General features: G+C 39.0%; 3 protein-coding genes across 4 annotated transcripts in view; 2 read left to right on the forward strand and 1 right to left on the reverse strand.

Annotated features, from left to right (window-relative positions):
- The window catches only part of dnah3 (dynein axonemal heavy chain 3), a 44,321-nt gene extending 43,932 nt beyond the window's left edge, over positions 1–389 (reverse strand). The window contains exon 1 of the mRNA XM_041809238.1: positions 366–389. Within this exon, the coding sequence (XP_041665172.1) occupies positions 366–383 (18 nt within the window). The 5' untranslated portion in view covers positions 384–389. The remainder of the gene's footprint in view (positions 1–365) is intronic.
- A 2,774-nt stretch (positions 390–3,163) lies between these two features.
- dazl (deleted in azoospermia-like) lies at positions 3,164–13,936 on the forward strand. 2 transcript variants are annotated; one of them, XM_041808052.1, is made up of 10 exons: positions 3,164–3,260; positions 3,749–3,871; positions 5,679–5,770; positions 6,236–6,287; positions 6,391–6,457; positions 6,542–6,678; positions 8,849–8,929; positions 9,150–9,200; positions 9,734–9,804; positions 12,637–13,936. In XM_041808052.1, the coding sequence occupies exons 1-9, from the start codon at positions 3,258–3,260 to the stop codon at positions 9,776–9,778; spliced, it is 651 nt and encodes a 216-aa protein (XP_041663986.1). In that variant the 5' UTR covers positions 3,164–3,257; the 3' UTR covers positions 9,779–9,804; positions 12,637–13,936. The 2 variants fall into 2 exon arrangements, with proteins under 2 accessions (XP_041663986.1, XP_041663988.1); XM_041808054.1 differs by lacking the exon at positions 9,150–9,200.
- Positions 13,937–14,645: 709 nt separating this feature from the next.
- Positions 14,646–21,966, forward strand: part of rftn1a (raftlin, lipid raft linker 1a) — a 57,693-nt gene continuing 50,372 nt past the window's right edge. The window contains exon 1 of the mRNA XM_041809502.1: positions 14,646–14,865. The gene's annotated coding sequence lies outside the window, so the exon portion shown is untranslated. The remainder of the gene's footprint in view (positions 14,866–21,966) is intronic.

A 21,966-nucleotide genomic window follows, 5' to 3' on the forward strand; every position in this document is an offset into this window, starting at 1 on the left:
GGCACAAATTTAAATATGGTCCACTAAGAGGGCACTTGGGCAATTTTTTGTCTACTTAGAGGGCACCAAAGAGGGCACCTTGGCAAATTTTGCCCCTTAGAAGACCCCAGAGGGCACTTCATTGTGTTTATCCTCCATTAGATACATACAATTGCCCAAATAACGCAGAATTAGCTGCAGATACTAAAAAAATATTATTTAAATTGCACATGTAGCCAAACTGACCCAGAGTGGCACAATTTCAAAGAGCACATTTAATGGTAAATTAGATTTAAAGTATTTCACGTTATCTACATTAAGGTGACTGTACCGTTAACGGTTATCCAAACATAAATAAGCTAACTTTTAGCTAACTTTAACGTTACCTGCTTTACCCGGTCCATCTTGCTCAGCTTTTCTGCAAGTGAAGAGAAAACAAAAATGCAAATAACTTTAATTTATAGGTAAAAATTAAGAAGTTAACATTTTGTTTATCATCAAAAGTAACTGACGTTGCAACGTTAACACGAGTTACCTGCTATGTCTCAGTCGTAAACTTTACACCGACAAGGTTTCATTCATTGCTGCTTTAGCTTAAGGTTTAATGTAAAAGAATTCTCCAGCAGCAGAAAAAAAGCCGAATGAATGTAAAAGAATTAACTTCCCGGTTTACAAGAGTAAAAGTGACAGGACCGCTGCTGAGAGTTAATTTCCCCCTGTCAGTGACTGAAGGAAAAGCCATCACGTTGCTGTAAACTGAAACACTGTTGAGCTCATCCAAGAACGTCACCATGGTAACACTAACCACCTTGTTGCTATCAGAGGAGCTAAAGAATGTGGTGGGCGGGACCACGTGCGTCTACTTCCTTGTGCAGGTCTGACCTCAAACTCACTAAAATCAGTGGCATGACTGGGTGTGCTACGTGTAATATGGCATAATCACACGATTATTGAAGTCTTGTACGTTGCATTAAAAGAAAACAAGGCTCAGGGTGCAGCACTGGGATGGCTGGTTATTAGTTTACCTGTGAACATCAGTCAGCAGTTTTCGCCCTCTGCTGGATATAAGTTCTCCTTACCCTCAAAATATGTCAAGATGCTGAATGGCACTTAGTCAGATTTAACTAGCTCCACATATAAAATAACTCTGAGGAGGAAATGTAATGTTAGTCTATTATATCACTATTACATATTACTAAAAAACACCATCAACTAACATTTCAAATTGTTTCTTAGTGAGTTTTAGCTAAAGTTCTCCATAACCATAATAAAGTTAAGTAAAAAAAAAAGACATATGGACTGTGAAAAGTGAAGTATGCAAATGAAGGCCTCACTCAGCAGCACTTTTAGTAATTTGGAGGCCCTGTAGAAGAAATGTTATGAGGCCATCCCAACCTAGCTCTTAGCAATCAAAGCAAGTGAACAACACATTTTGGAGTTTTTCTTTTTATTAACAAAGTCAGATCTTGGGCTGGGCAACATGGATCAAAACTATTTCTGAGATTTTTTTTTTCAGCTAGATTACAATGCAAAAAAACATATTGCCATATTTTCCTCTATTTAACCCTTATTGAGCGAGGTTAGTCCCAGTGACATCAGAGATCTGTTTTTCAGTTCAATTCAATTCAATTAGGTTACACAGGGAGAGGCAGTAAAATTTGTTCATCACAGTACCACAATTATAAACTTTGATATGACTTTAGTAGAATTCAAACATTACAAAACCTGCTTGATTCCAAGAAATAACAAAAGTAGAAGTCCAAGACACCAATTTTTTATTTTCTAATCATCAAAAATTGCAGGAAACTTCCCACGCATTGTACAAAAAACACTGGCAACATTCTTGTTTAGGCTGTGAAAATGTTCCATCCTTTTAAATTGTACACTAAGATCAAATCTTCATTACGTCAATGATTGGTGGGCTCAAAAGTAGGGACACATCATGATCTTCAGCCAAAAGAGAGAGAAAGCAGTGTCTGAATTTCACAAAATTATTTCATCAACATCCAGAAATATTGCAAACTTATTTGTGCAATTTAGACAATTTGAAGGGCACAAACTTGCCTGCAAGTCTTTGATAATTAAAATAGTACATTTTACAATACACTGCATATGGATCCTTACATATGATACATTCAGTGCAGCCATAGGCAGTTTTACCTGTAGGGAAATGGAAAGCAACTGCCTGGTGCCTTGGAAGAGTCATTATGGAAAGGGCTGGGCAATGTATCAAGGTTTTGTTTTTCCAGATATATTGTTGTATTTTCAATTAAAACAAAAGGGTTTTTTTTGATTATCAAATAAGTTGGAAATGTTTTGAAATATGGGTGTAACTTCTCCCTATTTCCATCCATTTCTGAAATATTTATGATGTTCCCTTGCAATGTGCACGCGTCTCCAGCAGTTTTTAACCACTGAACATTAAAATTGTCAAAAATGGTGTCTAAGACTTCTATTTTTGTTATCTATTGGAATCAAGCTGGTTTTGCAATAGTTAGATTTTTACTATAATCCTATCAAAGTCTATAATTCTGGTATTTTGACAAACATTTTCATTACTTTTCCTAATCTGACTAATCTGTCTAAATAAAGGCTAAATATAGAAACATATGGAGATATAGGAGCAACATATCTGATATCGTTTAGGAGATATGGTGCTATTCAGCAAAAAATAAAAAAAGAATTAAAAATAAAAAATCAGTTTTTGGTCCATATTCCCCAGCCCTAAATCTGGGTATGTCCTGTCATTCTCTGACTGTGCTAATTGCTGTTACATTAACCTTTTCTTCTTCATTTTTAGATGGGTTGATGCTGACATGAGGCAAAGTTATTGGCCAAATACAATAAAGTGGCCCTACTAAAGGCTTACAAGTGTATCAAAAAAATCTAAAGCTGAGTCTTCTGAGACTTTTTTAATCTATCTTTTAATGTAAATATAATGATTTACCATTAACTTTAATCTTGGTTAAGAGAGTTGTAAAGTCATTCTAAAATAAAAAAAGTAGGAGGATAAAAGTACTTTTATTTGAGCCCCAGGACAACTCGGCAAGCATGCTATGTTGTTCGATTAATTTAGATCTTTTATGACAGCTTGTATGTTTATCAAATTGAACTTTGTTTACCTTACGTAGCTAACACTTGATTGGGTGTTGGATCAGTCATGTGACCTGGGCGTGGTTTTGGCTGAAGCGAGGTGGCTGTTGTCTGGCAGAAGTGGCGCTGCTGCGGTTTGTCTTTGATTCTTTCTGGTTAATTTATTCGTTTTAACTATTTTAGATATGGTAAGTTTTGGTGGCAATTTCGGTTCAACTTCAATTTATTGTCACGAACATAGCAACTAATTCATGGTGTGAAACTGTGTCTTAGTTTCGTATTTATGGACAAAGTAGCTAACACGTTACGAAGTTAGCCTAAAAGTAAGTTAGCTTACTTTGTCGAAAAACAAAAAGGCGCGCTAGCATGTTGTTGCTACTAAGCTCAGCACTGTTGGTTTATTGTTGCTGGTAGGGGGTAGTATTAGCTTGGGATTGCTGTTTATTTGTTGCTATCTGTTTTACTTTAGTTCTTGTGTAGTAATAGTGCGTGGGTTATACATATTCCTTAGGCACACAGCATTTGAGAACCATTGATGTAGATGACATTGAAGGTACTTGATTATGAGAAGATGAATTGTTAAGTGGAGTGGCTTCACAGAGAAGGCTGAATTTAGATGATTTCTGGTAATTTTCTATCATGCACCTCCTAAATTAAAGCATCGTTTTGTGTTAAGGACATCCACAAGCCAAGGAGCACCACCCAGACTTCACCTTCCCTGAAGCTGTCAAATGGCTACATCCTACCAGAGGGCAAACTGACCCCCAATGCCCTCTTTGTGGGTGGGATCGACATGAAGGTAGGAGAAGATGTTTTTGGGGATGCATGATATTGGAGTTCTGCTGATATGCCGATATTCATAAATACATTTTAGCAGATGCTGATCTTGACACTGATAATAAAATGTAATTCTGACTTGAGTCCTTTAAACACACTATTTAAAATTTGAGGATGAGAAATGAATAATTTCAGTCCTTCTAACTCACTTGAAGTGTAGGAAATATGATGAGTAAAGAAAACACTAGAGCTAATATTTACAGCTGATATAGGCAGATTTTCACAGCCAAAATATTGGCAGAACTTTTAATTTCTGCCGATACCCATAATTCAAACTAACATTTAGCGATATTGATATCATGTAGACAGTATTTTACGTCCCAACTAGGGGTGTAACGTGCAGAAAAATTTCGGTTTGGTGTGTACCTCGGTTTTGAAGTCATGGTTTGATAAGTTTTTAGTTCAGTACTTACAGTAAATAGATAACAGATTTCTTTTTTGTTAATTAAATTGTATTAAAATAAATAGGCTGAAAAAATTACATTAAAATGATTAATAATGCTGCAACCTCCTTCCAAAAGGTCTTCAGTGAATAAAAACATAAATAAATAAATATATTATTGAAATACTAGGTTATTTCAATTAATATATTGACATATTTGTACCCATTCTTTAAACTCTTAAATTTCCCAGCCAACTTGAACACATCATCATACAATCATGCATTAGCTTGTTAAGTATGCTAATTAGCATCTGTCCTGATATCAACACAGACTTTAGCACTTGATTACTTTTTTAGCCCATGGGACCTACTACAGAGTTTGGGAGAACTTTTCACTGCCTATCTTGGCGGATAAAGAGTTAGAGCCGTGTGAAATCTGAGGATAACTTTACCTATGGCGCAGCTGCAGACATGTAGGAGTCCCCTCTCCCCCTCCTCCGAGGCTGACAGCTGAAGGTACCACATTTAGAATTAATTTGATTCTCAAACCCAAGCACCATTGTCAAAAAAAAGATCTTAAATCATGGGAAATGCATAACTGGTGAGACTTTCTGTTGTTCCTCCTCGTTACAGTGACGTTCTTGTTTGAGTGGAGCCTTTTCAAATGCTTTGATTGGTCCGCTGGATGACGTGCTGTCAGCGACATAGCTGCTGAATAATGTCAGCGCTCCTGTTCTTGTCTTTGTCCACTGTTGTATTTAACTGGGAAACAAAGTGTTCCTAAACAGGATACTTTCATCTGGGAGTATTCAGGCTGTTGCTGTCATTTGCTGTGGGTGTGTGGTTGCCAGGACAGTGTGACAGTGAGTTGCGCTCCAGTTTTTCATCTGTGTATGAACTTTGGTCCACATATATCCATCAGTACACGTCTGTACTGTGCTGATACGCCCGTACCAAATGGGTACGGTACGAACAATGTACCTGTACACCCCTAGTCCCTACATGTGTTCACCTCACATTTACAACACCTTGGTTAAAAGAAAGGGGGATCATAAGTTCATTGCAGACATTGCATAGGAAGATTTTTGAGAGAACAAATCAACGTACTGTCTAACCTTTTTTTAAATGAAGTCTGTATGAAAATAAGTGATCATAAATGCATTGCTCAATGTGGCATCCAATGCCTAACAAAACTACAGGCTGCAACTGACTTGCCTTTTATAACTCTCAGGCCCGAGTTCCCTAATCAGTCTAATACATACTTATGTCATTGTTAATCTAGCTAGCACTCTTTTAATGAACTTTAAAATCACCTTAGACACACATCATGCTTTTATTTTACAGTGATTGTGTAGAGACAAACCAATGTCTATTCTTCAACCATCAGGTGGATGAAAATGAACTGCAGGACTTCTTTGCCAGATATGGAGCTGTCAGGGAAGTGAAGATTATCACTTACCGTGGAGGGATCTGCAAAGGGTATGTAGAAAATGGAGACTGTCTGAGTTAAGTAGTTTTACAACACTTGTGCCTTTTTGTGTGACTCTTATGCAACGGTTTTGAATATTTAAAACTATCTTCACTGATGAGCACATTAGATATCACTTTTGGGTCTAGGGACTGGTCATGAGAGTAAAATATTTATAGATTTAGCCTTGTGTATAACAGCACAGCAGCCATGTCTTATCTTTGGTGAGATATTCATTAAGAAACCATGCAAAAGCTGTTTAAGTTTTCTCTTTTTAGAATTAATATTTTCACTCTATTTGTCAAAAACTTGTTTGAATATGTGTGGGCGAAACTGGGAAACTTTGAAATCCTGTAACAGCTTTATGAATATTCATTGACATATTTTCTGTTTTGATTTTAATTTTCTTCCTTTCCATGACTGCAGTATCTGGTTGTTGCATTTTTGTAATCTGCACAATTTTTGTGTGTTTCCAGGTATGGGTTTGTGTACTTCAGTGAAGATGTCAACATTCAGTCAATCATTGAGGTGAGTGCATGTCTGTCTTTGCAACTGCCAAATAATTTTTTACTCTCAAAATGACAGAAATATTCACTTTTTATTTGTTTTTTTTTTTGTTTTTTTGCTACAGCAACAGATCAGTTTTAAGGGCCGAAAACTCAAGCTGGGCCCTGCCATAATGAAGGAAAGGAGCTCACGTATGTAGTCAGATAGCTTGCACAGTTATAGGTTGAGTGGCTTCATGCCCACACTGTAATATCATTACTGTCATCCTCATCTAGGGTCTATGCCGTCCCGTCTGGTCGGCCCAGCTCCTTGGGTGAACCCCATGCAGTACTTCTACTGTGCTTGCTGCTTGCCTACAGGAGGCATGGCACAACCTTCACCCATGCTTAATGGAGGCAGCCCTTACAACCAGGTAGCGTGGATGCACATAGACCAGGGGTGTCAAACTCGATCACATCAGGGGGCCCATTTCAGAATTTAGGTCAACCTGATTTTCACCAGTAATGAAATATGGAAAAAACGTACTGATGATGCACGATTTTGAGATTAAAAAAGTCAAAATGATGAATTTAAAGGCTTAAAAGCTGGGGTAGAAAGTCAAACTTACTAGTCAAAAAGGTCAAAAGGTGGTATTAATTAATGAGTTAATTAATAGTTTTTTATTAAGTTTAAAACTCAGCCAGATTGAGGTTAATGGAAAATTTTACCAAGCTGTTACTTCTTTATATAGAGCATCTGTGGCATGTGTTAAGGTGAATGATCACTTCACAGAATGGTTTCCCACACCCTCTGGGGTTAAGCAAGGCAACATTTTATCACCAACGTTATTTGCTATTTTTATTAATGATATAGCTAGAGAGGCAAAGCAGCTGGGGAGAGGAGTTGTATGTGGGGACGTGGACGATATTATTTTACTGTCAGAAAATGACGATCATCTACTAGCAATGCTGACTTGTGTTCATGAATGGTGTAAGAAATGGGGACTTTCTATTAATCAAAACAAAACTCAAGTCATGCATTTTTGTAAACCGGGCAGAGAAAGGAGTAACTGCCATTTTTTTTGTGGGGGACAAACAAATTGAGTTTACTGATAAATACAAATATCTCGGTCTTTTTCTTGGTGAAAAAATGTCTTTCTTACATGGTTCCTCAGTTCTGGTAGATTCAGCAAGTAGAGCTCTAGGGGGCATTATAAGTAAAACTAAACCACTCCGAGATTTGGGCTATTCCATGTACTCCAAACTATATCAAACATGTGTATGCCCTATTTTAGATTATGTTGCAGGAATATGGGGCTATAAAAGATTCCAGAAGTGTGAAAATGTCCACAACTGTGCCATCCGGTTCTTCTTAGGCCTACATAAGTACGCCCTGGTTCTGGCAGCTAATGGAGATATGGGATGGGACCCATGCGAAATAAGGTGGAAAGTTAGCATGGTGAGTCTGTGGAACAGGCTTGTGAAGCTACCAACCAGTAGGGTGGCCAGTAGAGTTTTTCTCTGGGATATGCTTGTCAATAGTGAAATATTTGATTTACTTAAAGAGTATGGATATGAGGAAAATTATTTAAATATAACTAATGTGAATTTAGATGAGTTTAGGTCAGAAATAAGGGATAAGTGGACCAAATCATGGGCAAATCAAATCCTGCTGAAGCCAAAATTGGGAACTTATCGCTTGTTTAAGAAGAATTATGAATGTGAAAAATATGTTGAATATAATTTGTCAAAAACTTTACCATGGGCCACATTTGGCCCCCGGGCCTTGAGTTTGACTAACCTTGCAAAGCAGATGGATACGCCCGTTTCCTTGTTTTTCACCGATGAATCCGTCTTGTTAAGCTCCCATCTGAACCGTTTGGGCCCGGTTAGACAGTGACAGGACCAATCAGCAACGAGGGGCAGTACTTTCAGGCAGGCAGAGTTGTGACGTAAACAAACAGCAGCAGGAGCTGGTGCAGTTATGGAGGAAGAGATTAGCGTGGATGCTGCTTAAGCGCCATTTTTATCAGTACTTGATGACATGTCTTGTCGAGTACTTACATGTCTAAAGTTGCCATGTTTCAAATTATTCCTCACTAGCTGCATGTGGCTCTTGATAGCAGCTACGTTACATATTTTGTTGCTCTTATTGGCCTGTAGAGATGTGACAGACGGAGCATTCTTCCAATCAAACTCTGAGTTTTTTTCAAATCCTCTGCCTTTTCTCAAATGTTTCCTATTGAAGCTTTCCCAGATGGATGTGTGAAACAAATTCATCTGGCGTGTCAGGTTAGAGTTTGACACCCCTGATTTAGACACTACCACCAATCTGATACCATATAAATTAAATATTTCACACCTTTTAAGCAACTTGCAGAAGTTCGATATTGTCGCTTAGGGAAGTTTGCTTGTTAGCACAGTCAACAGAAGTGAAAGTGATATCTATCAGTTTACTTTTAAATTCCCTCTTAATTTGCCATAGTGTGATTAATGATGTTATTGCTAATAATATCCTAGTCTATGAATAATTCAGGCGCTACCTGCTTTTTGTATAACTGGTGTTTTATGGTGTGATGTGGATTAATGTGTTCCTTTTTGCAGCCATACTCGTACTCAAACTTCGGAGGGGTCATGATCCCACAGATGCCAGTGAACTACCCGCAGAACGCCTATGCTTACCAGGTACTCACACACTCACTCAGACCAATTAGTAAACAACATCCTGTGCAGGGTCGCCCAGGCACTGCACATATGCTCCTGCAAATGAGATGCAGGCCTCAGTCTGGCTCAGATCCACCTGTCCCTGCCTACCCCCTCCCACCATAAGTCTACTGTAGGGGCGAGTCTGGGTTTTTCATTTGCCCTCTGTTTGACTGCTGACCCCTTTCCACCTCACGTGCAGTACACTCCAGCTCACTGGACGGCGGACCAGAGGACACGGCCTGTCAATCAGGTGACTCTGCCTGTAGTGGGAATAGGTGTAGTTGTCAGTTTCAAAGCAACACAGATTAGTTTCTGTTTGAAAAGATGATTCGACACTGAGAAAATGAGTTGTAGTTCTAGGAAAATACAACAGTAGACTTCACCTTACTCCTATTGAACATGCACTGTTCATACATGTTTAATATGGTTGCTTACACTGTTCAAGCTTAACTTTGATTTGATTGCTTTTTTATTTATTATTCATCTAATTTATCTTAACATTGAAAAAAATGAATAAACAACTGATGAATCACTTCATTTAACAATTTTACAGTGTTTAAGGGTTGTTTTTTTCTCCATGCAATATTTATACAGGCCACAAGATGGTGCTAATGGCCAGTGTTGACATGGACTGTCTGCACAAAGTTTCTTTTTATCATGTCCTATTTTGCAAATTTGAAATAGAGTATTTGGCAGTCTGAGACACTTTAAGTATGCAGAAATAAAAGAACTATATTGCTGAGTCTGGTTTCATGAAGTTTTTTTGTTTTACTCTTTTTCCAGAACTTTGTGGACTGTGGAGTTCAGACGATGCTGACTGTCCTGTAGTCCAAAGATACTGAGCCCCTTGACAGGTAGAGATACTGCTTTATATAAAGAGGTGTCATACATATCAAGATTGTAAAAAATGCTTTAATACTTGGTCATTAAAAGTAGGGATGTAAATCATTCAGTATGGAGTGGTTTGATTAAATTTCTGTTAGGGTCACTATTTTGATTTAATCTACTCAAGTCTGCTGTGCACTTTTGGCCTGTAAATCAGTATTTAATATTACAGAAAGTGTGATTGATTAACTAATTAGCTCTAAAAACTGAAAATACATGGGAAATAATTTAACAAATATGCCATTTTCTCATACTTAAATTGCAAAATACTTTTATGTGAATGTGGTGTGTGGGCTTGTGCTAGTTAAGTCTGTATTTATTATAAACTTTTGTATGAAAACATAAATGCAAATCCTTTACTGCTGATAAAACAGGTGGTACAGTCTCACAAGTGGCCATGTTAACTGGTGCCTCTCAGCTGAATGATAGCGGTCGTTGTAGTAACACATGTTGAACACAAAATTTTTCATTATGTCTAAAATAAACAGTAGATATGTATTTAATGACACTCTAAACCAGTGGTTCTCAACTGGTCTGGCCTCAGGACCCACCAGTTTCTTCGTTGACCCAAAATTTAAAAAAAAAATTTAATGAATATTTTTGCATTTTGAATATTGGTTAAAACAAAATATATGACAAGTAAAAGGAGACTAGTAAAAAGAGACATAAAAACATGTTTATACCCCATGAATACATGTATTTGTGTTTCAATTTTAAAGGATTTTGAGAAGTTAGCTCATTATCATGGGAAAAGCAATGTTTTTTTGCAAGAGCAGGAGACAAATTAGTTGAAATATTGAGAAAACATTTACATATACCCATTATTATGATGAAACAGTAAAATGGCATGTATGGATGCATGGCGACTAAGGATTGCAATACTTTTCAGACCTTTCACCACCATTTTTTCCCCAGACACTGGTTGCGATCCACTGGAAACAGCTTCGCTTGTCAGCATTTGTTGATCTGTCAAACAAAAACACATTTGATGTGAAGTCACCAGTTAACACGGGCACTCATTAAACCATAACACTGGTCTTTGGAATGGGACTGACAATGGCTCTTCTTCCGGTAGATATCCAAAGTGATGGTCGGCAGTTTTTGTAGTTCTTCACTTTTTTGTTGCTGATTTAGCATTGCATGCATGGTCATTTTTCCTCTTACCTGGGGATCATTTTTGTTTCTTTAAATTTATTTAACCAGGAAAAAACCTCATTGAGATTAAGAATCTCATTTACAAGAGTGTCCTGGTCAAGACAAATTATAGAGTCCACACTGTGCTTTGATGCTTTTCTCTGATTAAATCAGGACAGGCTAAAGGTCTTACTGCTCTATAGTTGTACAGACTGTATGTAGTTTTTCTGACGCAGTTAAGGCCTGTAGACATCAGGTATGACCCATACAAAAAGCGCGAAAATGTGAGTAATTCAAAGGCAGATTATTACATCTTGCTAAGCAAGTCAAAAGTTATGCAATGTTCTGTATAAATTATGCACATTCCTTAAAAAACATTCCAGCTGCAAAAGTCTGCAGTGTGTTTTGTACTATCCTCTAGTAAACGAAAAGCAGAAGATAAAATCAGGTTTCTGCCTCTCTGTCCCCCGGCCTGTGTGTAAAGGCACTGGTACTTATAATCAGGATGTCAGTGCCCCTTTCTTTCACTGTGTCATCTACTGTGCCGCTCCCTCTTTTCAGCTAAGTTGGCTGAGAGGATGGACCGACTTTTGATTTTTTCTGTAAGTTAAATAATATGAATAATTAAATTAGAGGTGAAATTTCAGGGAGCTTATTTATCCGGAGCAGTGATTAGCTCTATGTCTGAAGAGACCTTTCAGTTAAATGTGTCATTGGAACGACGTCTTGTTAGTTTGGAAACAGTGTTATAGAGGAGAGGAGATTTTTACTCCTGTCTGCTTTTAACTTCCTAATGTACTCACGCAATGTACTCTAGGATGATAAATTAACCCCAAAAGGTAAAATCAAGTGGGCAAGGTCACTCGCTGCGGTGCTTCGGTGCGTGGCGCAGTCGTCCCATGTGGATATTGTGGGTCAGTCAAATTTTAACTAAAAACTTGTTGCAAGATAAAGCGACAGCAAAGGTGGTGGAGTTAATGTCATCTACATTACATCTAACAGAATAATGTACATGCAGCTTACTTTAAACAAAGTAGGACATACTTGGCATGTCTTTTTTATAAGCAGAGCATATAGGAGATCATTCAGTACATCATACATTGCCAGTGAACTCCTGCACACTCTGAATTGCACGACTACACGTTTGGCAATGTTTAATGTTAGTACTGAAATGCTGCCAGTGCATTTTTTAATTCAGTCTGTTAACTTAAAGTTTTGGATGATGAAGAAATGATCCAACACTGAATGCTTGTTGTGTGTGGAAACATGTCAGTGTCATTTTGTCTTGCATCATATCAAAGTTTGATTTTGTTATGGTGAAAACTCTAAAACATAAAATACAGAAGGTAACAAGCTTTCTCCTCTGCACTTGTTCCTCAAGCAGAGGGAGGTAAATCAGTGCAGATAGTTATTGTTAGAGCCCGATGGTTTTTATTCCTCTATTACATTGGTTGCCTCTCCCTGTTTTCCTGCGTGACAGGCACTCTGCTCCCCCTTCAGCTATGATGTTTTGCAGTCATGCCCAGCATAAATCCATTAATTTTCTGTCCTCTCTGTCCTGTCTTAACTTGTGTAAATTAAAAATGACTTCTCCTGATAGGGTTTGTAATTGCAGGAGGGAACCTTAATTCGCCTGTGATGTGGTTTTCTGTCCTCTGCTCCCTCAGACGCCAGCTACAGCGACTCAGGATGCAGACAGGATGACATCTCGATGTATCAGAAGACATAAAGCGGCCCAGCACCTCTTCCTCTTTTCCCCTCCCCTTCCTCAACTTTTAGTGAGACCCAGTTTTACAGTGGACTGCAGAAGCTCTCAACTTTATCTGATCACAGCTACTCTGACCACGACCGGTGGAGACCGCCGTCATGTGGTCAGACTGCTTTTAACCCACACGAATCACAGAAACAGACACACAGGAAGAGCAAAGCACCTTCACCATACCTGCTGATATCTGGGCTCATGTCCCTTGTTCTGTCTTTTTTTTCTTTGTCCCAAACAAAAGCTGGAAAGGACTTTTAAGCTCACCTTTTGTGCTTATTTATTTTTTATGTTTTATTTATTTTGGAAATTATTTTAAATGTTTGTCAGCTTGGGCCTTATTAGCCTCTGCAAGGGCTCTCTGTTGAAGATGGTCTTCATAACAATCTGGTTGATTTAGCATTGGATAAGAATTCCGGTTTAATGCCCCTCAGTATTTCCATTAACTCATCCACAAAAGAAGCAGAGCACTTGGTCATTACATTAATTTCAAGCACTCACTTTTATTTTGTGGGCTTATTTTGTTTAATTGGGTGTTGATAGAGGCAGCAAATGAACAAGACTCATCGGTATCACTGTTTTCTCGTCTCACTCACACACCAGACTTTTTCAAGTATTTTCGAGCATGTTGTGCCGCACTGATCATCTGCATGTAGTGTGACTTAACCAGGCTGGTGGGATTCACACAAAAAGACAATCACGGCATCAATTCCTTTCCCCATTATTCAATCAATTTCTATTGTGAAAAATGAAGGATCTGATTAAAAGTGAAGTGCTCTGAAAGCGTTCACTGTACATGGTTCACTTAAAACTAGTTGTTTCTCTTGAAGCTTTTACATAGTTGGTGGTGATCTTGCACTAAATATTTTATCAGAATTTAATGACTGAAAATGATTCTTTTATACATTTTATTTCAGGAATTGCACTTATTATCTTTTGTAAGCACTTTGAGTGTTTTTTTCTTTCTTTAATGTAATTTTGCAGGGGTTTATTTGGTGTGTATCACAGATTTTCTTTCCTTTGACCCACTTCTGTGTACTTCTGTTTGGGCATTAATCTTGGGGTCTCCAGTGTGCAGAAATCTGATTGTATTGATAGAATTGCTTCGCTCAGAGAGCCTGAGCACTGCACTGTTATGTTCTGTTCATGGTTGTTCATTTTTGCAGGGGTTTGAAAAAAATAAAAGTTAAGATGTGCTACCATTTAAATCTGTTCATGTCTGCAGTTTTCTTCACACCCTATCAACTATTATTTGTTTATAAACTGTAGATAATTCTTTATTTTCTACTTTCAGACAGCAGGTGCTGCTTTCAGAGCGTGCTCTCAGGCTGATGTTCCCACCTCTGCTGCTCCCCAGCCCCCCTAAAGCCTGTCAGTGGCTGCTGCCTCTCAGTCAGGGTTGGATTCCTTGTCTTCCCTGGCAACAAGCCCATCATCATCTTTTGGTCACAGAGCATTTTGTTTTTGTCACAGTCTGGTGGTGTGACTTGGGCTCCCTAGGGTGCCCTGTCCTGCCCACGACCACCCACCAGTCAGACCCACCCCCAGTCAGACGTTTCTGAATTATGGATAAGTCTGCCTAAGCTTCCTATGAAATATGAATTTTGCAAAGGAGAACATTGAAAAACACAAACACCTTTGATACAAGCACATTGAAGTGAAAACTTAACTCTCACGTGGGACTATAATATCTGAACACAGAGTAAACACTTACATCAGGAAGTTGTCACGCATTAATGCAACATGTTAATAAATGCGTAGTAGCTTGTATTTTTAAGCCTTTAACATAGGATTTAAATTGTTCTTGGAGAGTTTCACAGTATCCAACCTACGCGCGTGAGACAACAGGGAGGAGAGAGGATGTGTACAGACCTCCCTCTCCTCTTCCTCACGCGCGCCGGTGACAGAGAGCCAGGCGGAGTGTTCATCACGAGCTGTCCGCGAGCTCCTCCGGCAGCAGCAGCAGCAGTCAGTGAGTTGTAGTTGTATAAATGGAGGATTCATGTTTTCTTCCCATTGGATCACAGTTTATCTGAGCCGTGACGGGGACAGACAGCGGAGACGTTAAAGAGAGGAGGGACGCTCAACGGAGGAGGACTTCAGTGTCGAGGATAGCAAACTAGGAACGACTTGCTTGGTGAGTTTGAACTTTTTTTTGCTTGTTTCTTTAATTCTGGAAAGAGTAGCGTCGACTCAGAATGTTCTTGTTGATATTTACATGCTTATTTGCAACATTGTATTGTTTCTATCGCTCTAAAACTCAAATTCATATTCGTATCACTTGGATCAGATGCGGTTCGTTTAAATGTACTTTTACTTTACTTTTCAAAAACAGAGATAAAAACAAGTTTTATTTGTTCAAAAAATATTTTTGAGACTTAAAGTACAGTTTGAAAATATATGCTGTGCAACACTGAAATTTTAACAAACTTTAATAACACTTAAGGGCATTTAAAAGCGGAAGTACCCTTCTAAAATTAACGGATTAGTGTGACGTAGGATAAAAAATCTGCTTAGTTTAGAACAGCAACGCAGCCAGCTAGTCATTTGATTTGTGTGATGTTGTGTGCCATTTGTTATCGTGACGGCACGAAATAAATAAGCCTCTGTGCTCAGTGTCACAGGTTGAAGTGAACTCCAGATATGCGTGACGGAGTAAATGTGCCGCGCGCAGATGGAGGAGAGGCGGGGGGATGGAGTGCGCTTGTGCGTGCGTGCGCGCGCGCGCGCGTCAGAACGATAAGATTTGGTGCGTAAGCGACCTGTCATGTATCATTTCCCGTTCACTAAACTAGCGGCGTTAACGGGCAGAAGCAGCAGCCAGCCACGTGCTGCTGGGTGAGTATGAAAGATAAAAAAGTAAGGGGGGAACAGAAACATGTAATTTCAAGCTAGGCTGCATCCTCTAATGCGCGGGGCATCAATTAGTCTGGAGGATATGTACTGGGGTGCTTACAGTAGAGCTTGGAAATCTATTAGAGGGCATCATTAGTGTGGAGTGACACTTAGGTTATCATACAGGCCATGCAAACAGTGGGCTGATATTTTAAAGTCATCAATCATTCTCAGAAATTGATTCAAGTAGTCTAAGTGCCGACCTCAGGGTTCAGTAAATTGATGCCCCAGTCCAAACACTCCTCCTTTGTTCATAAACTGCTCTTTTTAGAGCAAACTAGGTTCTGCAAGCATCTGTGTGACAGCCCAATACATCAATGTCATAATTTGTTTTTATCCCCCCCCATGCAGCCTCATTAAAACACGGTTTGAGGTGATTACTTTGTTGCTTAAGGGAGTCGCTCCTCCCTCCAGGCAACTTGACGTGCTCCCAGTCTGCTCTGTCTTGTCTGTCTCTGTAGCCCCCCTTCCACCACCACCTCCCCCTCCTCTTTCCCCTCATTCTGTCCTTGTTTTCCTCCCCTTTCTCCACCATCAGCATATCCCATCATCCTTGGATACACTCTGAGTGGTGCTCCAGCCCTGTGGGAGGGAATCCCACTCCCCAGGACTCAGTCTGTCACCTCTAATTTAGGAATTCAGTGATAGGAATACAATATGGCACAAGATTAGTGAAACATCTCCCTGTTATTCTTTTCATCAATGTACAATAAAAGTGACTTCATTTAGAGCCGCACACTGATGATAGGACATGGAAAATCTTGCTTAGACAGCATGCACAAAGAGTAGGAATTATGGCTTCAAAGCAGGTCTATAAAGCTCTGTAATGAACGGGACATGAGGCTAGCAGTGACAGTTTTATTTGCTTATACTAGCTATGAATCAGTTTGCTGCTTCAAGGGAAAATCTATCACAGCAAGCGTTATATGTGAAATGCAACAAAATCTCAGGTTTTCTACAGCATTAAAGTGGTGCTAAAATTCAAACCTACCATCTCAGAAGCAGATATCTTTAACTTCTAGTCTTTCTTCAACACTGAAGGAAAAACTGCTTCATGCTTTTATGAAGTCATTGCTATAATTACTAAATTAAGGTACTTAAATGCCACTGAGTTAGCTGTATTTATGTTCAGTGCTTATTTACTGTGATCTTTACATGCTAGGTGGAATATTTTGCCTAACACCACACTTCTTTTTGCCCTAGCCCGTATTTCCAATGAATATTTGTTATGAACATAATTCATATAAGACAGTGTTGTAATAATAATATGCTGCATCTTTTAACCACGGTAGACTTGTGGAATTTTCTCTGCTGTGCCCATTGTTATAAGGGTTCATTTTTGCACTTACACCCTGACCACAAAAGAGTACTGATTGGCTGGCAGCTAAAAATATTGAACTGGGACTAGATCTAGACAGTTAAAATGGCCAAGTTAATTGGTCTATTGTTGGCTTAATGCAGAGACATCTGTTAGCAGCTGATAAATAACAGGAAATTTTACTGCAGAAACATTAAGGTTTTGTTTGAGATCATTTTGAACCAGTTTCTTGATAAGAAAGTTTGTCCAGCAGAGTAATTATGAACAGTACATACCCCACACATTACACAGAATAATGCAGGGGTGCCTGCTATTGTGATTATGCATTAGAGTTACACTATGAGGCTCAAAGATTCAGCATCATTGGCCCATTTTAGAGCAATTCACTAGCCTTTTCTACACATGTACTCCTGAAAATTTCTAGATGGTATCTGCACTACCTGCCCTTGGAATCCCCCTGACTTGCTCATTCAGGCATGCACCTTTTACCTCACAGCGGGAGATTTTCCTTGTCTGATGGGAGCGGGGGTCTCAGAGGGTAGGACATGGCACAAGATTTTACCAAAAAACTGGCAGGAGAAATGTGGACAAAATAAATCTGCAGTTTGTGTTCACACATGCTTGCCCCCAAAATTTGGGGATATTTTGTCCAATTTTGTACTGGTGAAAACACCAGAAGTTACTCGAAGCAAGGACCCTATTGTATCTGTAGACCTAATTTTACTGGCAGAAGTATGGCAAATTTGAGGGCTTTGACATGCTCAAAAACTCCCCAAACTTTACAGAAAATTTTCCCCTAGTGGAAATTTTTGGAGTGATCATGCAAGTCCACCAAGCAGGGAAACCAAATGTGAGATAGGGGACTGGGTAAGATCTGCATGCATGAAAATTGGTCCGCATATGTATCATGATTAGGAAAAAAAAAAGTTCTCTTTGGACCATCCTCTGAAATATACAGGAAATGCACAACTAAAGGTCAAATTTTGGCATTTTTGGACGATTCACAAGTTTTATATTTTAACAAACTATTCCAAGGGATTTCATCCGATGGACTCCAGTTTTTTTTTTTTTTTTTTTTTTTTTTTTGCACGTACTAAAAAACCTGGAGATCTAAAGTTGTGCGAACTGTGACTTTCACCATGGGGCGGGGCTGTGACTGGAGCCCAAACTTAAACCACTTTCTTGTATGTTTCTTGAAGTAAAAATACACCAATGATGCCTTCTAACTTTTTAGGGCTTTAAGTCAATCGTCACCAAATCCACAGGAAGTTGCCATAACTCGCATATGAAATATCTGATCTTTTAAAACTTCACACTTATGATCAAGGTCTGCCCCTTCACATATTAACAGGGTAATTTCATTGTTTTGTGGTTAAATTTGTTTATCAAATTAGGCTGAGTGGAATTTACTAGTTGGTTAAACTTATTACCTATGGACACAGGCTTGAAAGCCTAGTCTAGATTGATATTTTAAACTGTAATACACCACTAGATGTCGCTGTAGCTTCAGTTAATGGCCACTGTCTTCCTGGCTGACCCTTCACCATATGTAAACATTAGAAGCTCAGCGGTAGCTTAGCGCTTAGCGTGTAGTAGGAACAGCGCGTTACAACCATTTTTTAAAGTAGTAAATGGAAATAAAGTGGTATGTAGGCTGTCGAGGGTTGAACTCGTGTGTAACTACTCAACCAAAGTGAAAAGAGGCCACATATTAAAGCACAATATTAATCTGCAAAGAGGAACGAAGGCTGGTGGCACTAGCTGCTAATGTTAGCCACACTGTAGAGAGTATATCAGGCTAACATCACACCCGCTGACACAATGACCTTGTTAGGTAATTGACTGTTTTCTAGGGATTTTCTTCTCTTTATACTGGTCGATTAAACAAAATTTAAATGAGCATTTAGCCGAATAGGGAAATAGATGCTTAGGAACATCCTTAGTGCCCACAGGAAGTGACACAACTGGGCAGTTTTTTTTTTTTGGGGGGGGGGTGTGACAATTGTTATCTCACTGTTTCACGGGAAGTCACTGTAACTCTCATAAGGAATGTCTGATTTGCATCAAACATTACATGGCTCGAGTCAGCCCCTCTACATATTAAGATGTGTTTTAAGTGATTTTGCTAATGCACCACCTGCTGCAAGATAGCAGAAGTATCTCTAACATATAATGCCCCTTTTTTATCATTTTACATGATAAATAACAGTCCTAGGAGGATTGATATGCTTTCTGTGCTCTGCTGTGGCGCACAGCACAGGTTGAAAAAAAAGGAAAAAGTCATACGGTGCTAACCTTGCAAAGCAGATGGATACGCCTGTTTCCGTCTTTTCTCACTGGCGAATCCATCTAGCAAAGCTCCCGTTGGAACCGTTTAGGCCCGGTTAGAAAGTGACAGGACCAATAAGCGACGAGGGGCAGTACTTTTGGGTGCAGCGGAGTCATGACATAGGCAAGCAGCAACAAGAGGCCAGTACAATTATGGCGGAAGACATTAGCATGAAACGGCAGTTTTATCAGAACTTGACGATATTTTTCCTTTAAAAGAAGAACAAAGAACAGCAGTGAGTTGTCTTCTTTTCAAAAACAACAAAAGTCGTGAACTGACATGTCTACAGTCGCCATGGTTCGCGTTATGCAGGTTTATATGGAGTTTACTCCTTCAGTAGGGGAACAGCTTGTTAGCGGCTAAGTCACGTATTTTGTTGCTCTGATTGGCTCGTAAAGATGTGACAGACAGAACATTCATCCAATCACCCTCCAAGTGTTTTCAAATGCTCTGCCCTTTCCCAAACGCTGTGTGTGATTGGTTTTCCAGATGGATGTGTGCTAGATCAAGTGAATAGAGAGTGTGATCAAGTGCTGTGACTTGTTTTTGGTCCAGAAACTGATTTATGGAGATCAGCGTGAGAATGCGCGTTGTCTTGATGAAGAAGGAGACCATTTTTCCACTATTGTGGTCTCTTTTTTTCTAAACTCAGTTTTTCTAGGGCCTATTTATCATGGTGTTTATTCACTGTTGACCCTTTTGGAACCCGCTCCTCAAAATTATACCCTTAACTTCAAAGAAAACAATGAACATGACCTTTAATTTGGATTTGTCTTGTGTCTTCATCTTTGGTGTTTTCCAATGCACTGACTGTCATTTTGTCACATGATTGTACTGGAAGATCCAAGATTCATTGCATGTCATCACTCCTAAAAATTTAGGTTTCCTTTGGCTTATTCCAAATATCTCCACAAATTTGCTTGTGGTTTTCTTCTCAAATTTTCATGCAGAATTTGTGAAACTGTCTCTTTATGAATGGAGACCACTTTTGCTATCATTCTTTAACTGAGTTATTAATTATTTTAAACAATTTGTTTAATTTGTTGAATGCTTTCAAAAGTTTTTGATGTGCATGGGTGCCCAGAACATTCATTGTCTTGAAATCCTCTCTGCCTTCACAAATCTTTTGTGCTATTCAAGTGCAGTGACATGCAGTGTTCCTTAAACACCTTCGTTAATTCCCCAAAAGATTGGCTGCTGTTTTGTTTACGTTCAACAAAAATGTCATGTTAATGCGTTGCTTAAGTTTCAGTTGATCATTTTCCGATGCCTAAGCAGAAACACATTCACTTCAATCAGTAGCTATCATTGAATTAAAGACGCCACTTATTGGAAATTTACAGCAGTTGTGCGTGAATACCAACTTTTAATATATAAAACTCAGTGTGACTGTGAACCACAAAGTCTTATCCTCATAAGTCCAGTCTCATTGTCTTACACCCCTTCACTTAAAAAATTAGATGACTTAACAAGGCTTATTTTTATGCCTTTAGGCAAGACTTGTTAATAAAATTAGCAATACATGATCTAAAGTGTGCCAACACCAGATGCATTGGACTAGTCTTTCTCTTCACACATATATTGCTGACTCACTTCTTGTTATAACATCTGTTGCAGAGACTAAAAATGTGAATTTTAACTCTGGCACAGTCGAAGAGCCTCCAAGCTGGTTCTGTCTATATTTACTGTGGATTTTCCCAAACCTGCATCCGCCTGTAGCTCCTGCTCTGCAGGGAATGAATCCTACTTCTTGGAAAGCAGACATCCCCCCTGTGTAGCACAGGAGGTAGCAGAGCAGTGGCATAGTGAAAACGGTTTATGCTCTCACACAAATCTGCTGTCATTTCAAAACTCTGTGTTACAAGAGATTCTCTAATGAGCCGCTCTCCGCTTCCCTCTCTCTGTCTGTCTTCCTCGTCACTCCATTGTCTTCTCTTCGCTTCTTTCATGTGTCTCTCTCCGTTTTCTGCTGTCAAGGCCTTTTTCTGCCTGTTTGTTTGTGTGAGAGCAAGTGAAAGATTCTGTTTGAAGTCAACATTATGGAGAGAAAGGCCTCGTATGTAGCGAGAAAAAGGCCTCAAGTCTTGAAGGCACTAGACTTTAATGCAGCACTACACCCACCATCCCATGTCTTTATACATCGCTTCCAATTATAAGATCTTTCTCCAAAGCTCACAGACTCAGAGTTCATGTGTTAAAGTGAGGCCTTTGTTTTTAAACTGAGACATCAGTGTGTAATGAAAAGGGTGAAACGATGTTAGATCAAACAGAAGAGCTGGAGGCGAGTCAGGTCCAAGAGTAGAACCAATTAGATTTTATTTACGCAGTTAAACCAAATGCCACCACTTAGAAGTGTGTTATTAGAAATTTTTCAGATTTTTTTAACACTGCATCATACATTATGCATATAGATGAATATTTACAATGAATTCAAGTTATTTCTTTTAAACTGGGATAATTTGCATAAGGATAGGAAAGGAATGGTACTGAAATAGAACGGCTAGGAAAAGCAAGTGAGTCAGTTGGGAAGTGGATCCCAAAAATGAGTCACAGATGGACGGATGCTAATAATTTCAGAGTTGTCTTTCTCAATATCCCTCCAATTTTTAGAAACCCATTATCAAATTTCACCTTGACTTTCTCCTCCATCTGATGCTTCACCATGTGACCCCATTTCCCCTTCTTACCAGCTGGAG

This window comes from Cheilinus undulatus, linkage group 16 (genome assembly GCF_018320785.1).
Source record: "Cheilinus undulatus linkage group 16, ASM1832078v1, whole genome shotgun sequence".
Lineage (NCBI taxonomy): Eukaryota > Metazoa > Chordata > Actinopteri > Labriformes > Labridae > Cheilinus > Cheilinus undulatus.

Bases quoted from the DNA above. Each gene is read 5' to 3' on its own strand.
- dazl (XM_041808052.1), top strand. The intron at 6,288-6,390 runs GTGAGTGCATGT...TTTTTGCTACAG, and splicing joins ACATTCAGTCAATCATTGAG to CAACAGATCAGTTTTAAGGG. The intron at 6,679-8,848 runs GTAGCGTGGATG...TCCTTTTTGCAG, and splicing joins GAGGCAGCCCTTACAACCAG to CCATACTCGTACTCAAACTT.